The sequence below is a fragment of the Sinocyclocheilus grahami genome, unplaced genomic scaffold (assembly GCF_001515645.1).
Source record: "Sinocyclocheilus grahami isolate Dianchi unplaced genomic scaffold, SAMN03320097.WGS_v1.1 scaffold213.1, whole genome shotgun sequence".
NCBI lineage: Eukaryota > Metazoa > Chordata > Actinopteri > Cypriniformes > Cyprinidae > Sinocyclocheilus > Sinocyclocheilus grahami.
In genome coordinates this window covers 535,077-542,207 of record NW_015505392.1, presented here as the reverse complement: position 1 = coordinate 542,207, position 7,131 = coordinate 535,077, and the positions used below count along the sequence as shown (strand labels likewise).

At 36.5% G+C, this 7,131-nt stretch overlaps 1 protein-coding gene and 1 long non-coding RNA gene across 3 annotated transcripts in view; one reads left to right on the top strand and one right to left on the bottom strand.

Moving 5' to 3' along the window:
• Window positions 1–257: 257 nt before the first annotated feature.
• Window positions 258–1,070, bottom strand: LOC107596040 (uncharacterized). The gene is made up of 3 exons (XR_001610330.1): window positions 983–1,070; window positions 527–602; window positions 258–353 (listed from the first exon to the last, which is right to left on the bottom strand). It is a non-coding gene; the product is annotated as an uncharacterized lncRNA (long non-coding RNA).
• Window positions 1,071–4,386: 3,316 nt separating this feature from the next.
• LOC107596037 (uncharacterized) overlaps window positions 4,387–7,131 on the top strand; it is an 11,505-nt gene continuing 8,760 nt past the window's right edge. Inside the window, exon 1 of one of the 2 annotated variants that reach the window (XM_016286636.1) lies at window positions 4,387–4,661. In XM_016286636.1, coding sequence (XP_016142122.1) covers window positions 4,389–4,661 — 273 coding nt within the window. In that variant the 5' untranslated portion in view covers window positions 4,387–4,388. Of the gene's footprint in view, window positions 4,662–5,955; window positions 6,149–7,131 lie in introns of those variants that run through there. The other variant, XM_016286637.1, reaches the window with a different exon arrangement.

The following is a 7,131-nucleotide window of genomic DNA, read 5'->3' as shown; positions in this document are numbered from 1 at the left end:
GGGTTAATATATATAGTAGGAAATGTACAAAATATCTTCATGGAACATGATCTTTACTTAATATCATCTTCATGGAACATGATCTTTACTTAATATCCTAATGATTTTTGGCATAAAAGAAAAATCTATCATTTTGACCCATACAATGTATTTTTGGCTATTGCTACAAATATACCCCAGCGACTTAAGACTGGTTTTGTGGTCAAGGGTCACATATTATCATTAATTCAGAGGATTTCATTATGACTCCCACAATCCCTCTCGGCATCTCAGCCAGAAATCTTTTAGTGTGAGGATGAAATCTGGTGAGTCAAAATACTGGTCTCGGAACTGCCGCTGACCAATGCATTTAGCTGTACAGAGAAATAAGAAAATTTAAAAATCCAACCTACATCAAATTAAAGGGTAGTTAATACTGTTGCTTGTTACTTCAGGATTCTGTATGTGTATAATAATGAATATAATGTGTGTGTGTGTGTGTAAAGCATAAATTATTCATTTTGATAATCAGAAGATCTGAACACACCTCCAATATCCTGTAGTTTCTCCATAATTTCTGCATCACAAACGAATTTTCTTTCAACCTCTACAGTCATTTTGTTCTATATAAAAAAAAATCAATACGAGAAAGTAGAATATTGGCATATTAATTGTATTAATTCAAGACTGCAGTAATGGGCAATCTGTAATGTAAAGTGCCAAATCAAATCAGATCTGTCTCAAAATCAAGTGAGCTGCCTAGTACGTTTTTCCGTTTTCTTGACTGACTAAAAAAAATGCTGTCTGGGTAACTTAGGCAGCTCATTATGTTTCGAGGCACAGCCAATAGCAAATATTGCCCGGAACCTTGTAACTGGTTAATAAATTTTTAGCTCAGACAGTGGTAATTATATTGTAACTACTACCGCGGTTAAAATCCGGTTGAGACAGTCATTCCGACACAATAAAAAATAAACTATCAAACAAAACCAAGTAAACCTACTGATCGATCAGAGGACAGACGCGGAACCGGGGTCTTCTTCTTCTTGTGGTGTTTTATGGCGGTTTGGCAAACTAGCGAAAAAGGTGCATTACCGCCACCTACTGATCTGGAGTGTGGAGTGTGCATACATTTTGAAGAAAGAAATACAGAAGAAGAGAATTTTTTTTTTATTTTTTATAAATAAACAAATAAATAAATAAACCTATATTCTATCTATTGTTCCTGCGTTTTTCAGGTATTTAAAATTATATTTTCTCGCACTCTTGATTGCCTCGACCCATTTCCTAACAATACTTTTAAATAAATAATATCAACTCACAGCCATCCTAAGTCTTGAATTAATTGAAATCTTTCCCTTTCAAATGCAGAACACTCAAAAAGAATATGTTTCACTGTTTCTAATTCTCCACATTTGTCACACTTTCCCGATTCATGCTTACCTATTTTATAAAGACTATAGTTTAATGCTGTATGTCCGATTCTTAGTCTTGATAAGATGACATCTTTCTTCCTATTTCTGTATCTTTTCTTCTCATTTCCAACACACTCCTGAATCTGGAAAAGATGTCTTCCTTTAGACCCATTATTCCATAACTGTTGCCATTTCTTACTTACTTCAAATGATATCACTCTCTTGAATTCAGCTTTACTTAAAGCTAACTTAATTTCTATTTGTGGATTATTTAAAGCTTTCTTTGCTAGCAAGTCTACTTCCTCATTTCCATCCACACCCACATCTGCAGGCACCCAGAGGAATGCTTAACTGCCTTATTCTAAACAAACTTTGTAAAACTTCAAATACTAAGCCCTGCCGAGCTTCAGATTTACCTCTTAGTAGGCTAGTGAGCGCAGCCATTGAGTCAGTACATATCACAGTTCTTTCTGGTTGAACTTCTTCGATCCACTGTAGAGCTAGTATGATAGCTAATAATTCGGTAGTAAAAACTGACACATGATCTGATAATATTTTTGCCATTTTTATTTTAAAAGTAGGAATATAAACTGCTGCTGCTGTTCTCCCAGACTCTGGCTCCTTAGACCCATCTGTAAATACCTGTAACACAGAATAATACTCTTGTATTATACATATATTGTTGGGCTACTACTTCAGTTGGCATGTTCATCTCCGTTTTTTTTTTTTATTACTTTGTGAATTTGTAAATCAATTAGTGGCATAGGGAACAACCAAGGAGGAATTGCTGGAAAAGCAAAAGAAGGAGCAATTTAATGGTCTTTCAGAATTAGTTTAACTGGATGGTTTTCCAGATGTCCCTTTACACCATACCAGTACCTTAATCTCAGCTGAAACCTACGCTGTTCTAGAGGCAATTCTCCCATTTCAACTTGTAATGAAGCCACCGGAGAAGATCTAAATGCACCACAGCAAATGCGCAAAGCTTGATTTTGTATTACCTCTATCTTTTTAAGTAAGGTTTTGTTTGTAAACTACACTACCATAATCTATGTTTGACATAACCACAGCACCATACATTATTTTCAATGACTGACAGCTTGCCCCCCACTCAGCTCTGGACATGCACATTAAGACATTTATTCCTTTTTTGCATTTTTCTATCAATTTCTGAATATGAATTAAAAAATTTAATTTAGTCCATCCACATACCCAAAAATCTTAGTACATTTACTTGTTCCAGCTGATAACCATATATTTTTACATTCAAGCTTGGATTATTTTTCTTTTTCGAAAAGCATATTACTTGTGTTTTTGCCACAGAAAACCGAAAACCCCAACTATCCGCCCAATCCTCCACCTCATTCACTGCTTTTTGCATTTTATTTTCTCCAAATAAAACATTGCGCTGAATCGGGGTCCTGTGCAGCTTTTCCGTTCAGGCATATTTACGGACCGCCTAATATCTGCGCGTCTTTAAGCGCACCGCACAAGCGCATAACCTACGCAACAGAATGATTATAAGTGGGTCATTCCTGGGATTCGGTAACATTTCAGTCCCTCGGACTTTTTAAAGTGGTGGTTCACCAAAAGGAAGTGTCAAAAGCTTTTTTTACAATACTTTGGTATGCCCATTATAATGAAGAAAAACAATTATTGCATTTAAATCATTTTGATCATAAAATAACGTATAATTTCTATCGTACACCAAGCATTTTGTCGTGTCCCTGCGGCACTTCACTGAGTTGTACTTAGAAAATTATTAATAAAATATGCACAGTGTCTATATTTCTTGGCAATAATGTAAGCATTTATTTGTGTTCCTTTCTTGTGAAAAATATGTTTCTGGGGGGGAAAAACAGACTTTAAAGTTATTGTCCCTCAGTCTAAACTCAACCCCGTCATAGTAACCATTCTACCCCCATGATAATTTAGACTCCACCCATATGTGACATCATTCTGTTCTCTTTAATAGTGGTGCAGAAAATGGTAAGTAGTATCATAATTTTTATTCTTATTTTTGAGGCTTATTATAATCAGGGAGGGTACTATCAAGCTTAACAACTCAACACCACCACATAAAATTACAATGGAAAATGATTATTTTTCAACATTTTATTTGACTCCATAAGTATGTACAATGTACTTATTTTATTGCTGCCATATCTGGTCTGCTGTCCTACACTGGGAGCAGTGGCCATTTTGAGCAAAAAAAGCATAACCCCATCACGCTCAACCCTGTCACAAATATATATATGTATATTTCTCATTGTTTCAGGGTTGTAAACTTGTGACGGGGTTGAGTTTTTTTACAAAATGTATTAACAATTGTAATTTAAAAAATATAAAATAGTCATAGTTTCAGTAAATATATACTTACCAAAATAATGACAACTCATATTTTTGTTATACATAGAATAGAAATAGAATAATATGTCCACTTAAATTTTGACAAGCATCCTACATCAGAAATTGCACCCACATTAGCAGCAGAAAGGGAATGCAGACATGCTGACCCAAAAAGGAAGAGAACAATATGAGAAACAAAAATTGAAAATCAAATTTGAAGGCAATGTATTCCTTCACATGTTTTACAGTCTTCAACACCGTCACACTTTGTCACATTTATATTTTTCGGGGGGAAGATGAAAAAGCATTTCTTGCTGATTACCATCTGACATGTAAATGGGTCATGACATGAGAAACCACATTTCCCCTGATCTTTTGATATAGAAGAGGTCTTTGTATGTTTAATACATCCTGCACGTTGCATAACTTAAAACGTCCTCATCATCAATAAAAAAAGCATTTATGTAATAACCCTCAGAAAACGCCTGGCTTGGATGCAGGTGCAGGGTGACGTCACGGGGGAGCAGGAGTTTGCATATGACCTCCTCCAGAGCAAGACAGCTCCGCCCACAGTGCAGCCAGTGGCTCTGAAGGAGTAGGCTTATGGCAAGCCATAGTAGGCTAGTTGTTTAGAATAAGATTGCGATGCCACGCAGACGATGTGCCGTTCCTGGCTGTGGAAAAACAACATGTTTGAATACGCTGCCGAAGGATCTAGACGTCAGGGGGAAATGGATTCAGTTTATTTTTAGCGGACGTCCCAGTCACTACAGTGCTAATTTACGCGTGTGTTCAGTGCATTTCACCGTTGACTGTTTTGAGAACAAATCGCAGTATGATGCTGGCTTTGCCAAAATACTTTTGCTCACAGATCAGGCCGTGCCAACTGTTCTGAACCCAACAACGACGCCGCAAACTGTAAGTAACGTGGTATTTAATGTAAAAACTATTTTTAAAACGGTAATGCATAGGCAATGATGTTAGCCAATCGTAAAAGTGGGCGGTTACACTGACCTCTTAAAGGGAAAACACCCCAAAACCGACTGTTTCAGTCAGAGGATGAGAAACAGGTGGGAAAAGGTCAGAAATCACTCAGTTTTGAATGTGTTTCCTCCCAAAACTTTAGTAATATTACAATTACACCTCAGGGAGCATAATAAAAAAAGAAAAACATGTCATGTTACGGGGTTGAGAATGAAAGGTGTCTAAATCTGAAAAAAAAAACGAAAATAATAAAAGGTCTTTAATGCCTGAGGTGGGAAATTATGATTTGTTAGAGGTTTGATATGTGCCTTAAGATGTGGGGTATTTAGAAAGTTAATTTGTAGTTGAAAAAAAAAATTCCAAGTTGAAATGTTACTGAATCCCAGGAATGACCCAAGTATTACTTACCGACAAATATTATATTTCTATCAAGATTACAGAACTTCATTTTAAAATATTACATTTTACATATGTCATTGAATAATACATATTGCTACTTTATCCGAATTGGTTTTGTAATAAATATTTACACAGCAGTAGCTATAAAAGAAAAACTAACAACAGCATTATCAGTTTCCAAAAATATACATGTTTTCATTTGAAGTGTATAGATTGTATACATAATACATCATAATCAAATATACTGTATATAGGCCTAGATCGATATAAAACATTACACATTACAGAACATTAAGAAATTACTTAACAAAAATAAAATTATATAGAGTACCGGTATATTTTCAAGTCATAATATTCATACACTAAAATGACGTTAGCATTTATTTCTGTATATGTGGCTGAATATCAAAGTTGCTTAACGATTTTTGTAGTTTAAGTAAACAAATCTGTGCACAATCAGTTTGATCAGCACTGCAGATCAGATCAGACTGCATAATTTTAGATTTTATTGAATAGCTTAGAACTATTTAATTTGGCTGTTAGATGTCATATACAAATGAACACAACATTAATAATACCAACAAAAAAAAGCCTAAATGAATAAAAATACATTTATTATTTATTTATATCTACATCTATATCTACATACACCTAGATTTACACATTTCTATTTTGGCATGTTTTTTTTTTGAATACTTTGAAGCCTTAAAGACGAATATGTTAAATAAATTAAATAATTGAATGAATGGCAGTATTATAACATTGTTCCAACATGCTTTTAGGTGTGTTGAATCGTTTAATAAACTGTTAGTGGGAAGAGGAACATTCTTGGAGAGAGTGAGCAGTCAGCTTTTGGGGGAGCTGTCGTGTGTTTACTAGAGGAGAGCAATGCGAGAGTGAGCGAGAGAGAGAGAGAGGACGCACGGAGGGAGGGAGAGAGAGAGAGCGAGAGAGAGAGAGAGAGAAAACTTTTCAGTTTTAAAGAGCGAGAGGAAGCGTGTGCTGGAGTCCCAACCATGCAGGTAAAAGCCTTAGCTAATTGCTTTAGTGTTAATTAAACGATGTTGACGCCGAATTGATCGAGGGGGCGATGCGGATCTCATCGCGCCCCGAGCACGACAAATAATTTGATGTATGCCATTTCACTGCGAATATTTAGTTACAATTCGAGTGTTAAAATCCCAACTTTCCTGCCTCGGTCTCATTTTCGCCCCGCCACCCCCTTTCGCTGCTCGTTGTGTTGCACGTCGCTCTTTTCGAGCAGCAATGCGCTTCATCCATCGTTAATTACTGCGTTCTGCAATTATTTAAGCACTTATAATGCTCAATAACTACATTAAATACCGAATGGCGAACTTAGACCGCCAATTGCAAGGTATTGGGTTAGATAAATGCTGAAGGGGGATGGCAACCGCGTTGTTTTTAACATATGTATGAAGCAACCCAAATACATTAATTAAATAGCTTAGTCGATGTAGGCCGCAATTTCCGTTGTGGAGCGGACGGCGGGCGGGGAATGTCTCAATGCCCGACCAACAGGCCACAATCAGGGGGGCGAGGAACTAATCAAGCCCGAGGTTTTACATCTGAGAGCCGAAAGCCTATTTACACAATTCAATTAGTGCATTAAAGCAGACTTGTGCTGCAGCATCTCTAGCGTTGCTTTTGTATTTGCTTTTAATTGATTCTCGTAGTTCTAATTCCGCGTCTTTGAGAAGTTTGTGGGCGATTTGCGGCTTGATTCGCGATACATAATTAGTTGACCAATTTGTTGTGTGTTGTTAGCTGCGTTAGCCATGTGAAGTGCCACGAATGTTTATGAGAAAACGGCTACTTTTGTTTTAACATCACCCTTCAAGTAAGAAATAACTCAAATCAGTCGCTTTGCAGCGATTCAAGTTGGAAAAGGGGGTAATTAGGGCAGCAGACTGCAGTGCGATGCACTTTAATGGGGTATTTGTCATGATTACACTGGAGTGAGTGTATGTGTGTGTTAGCGAGGCAG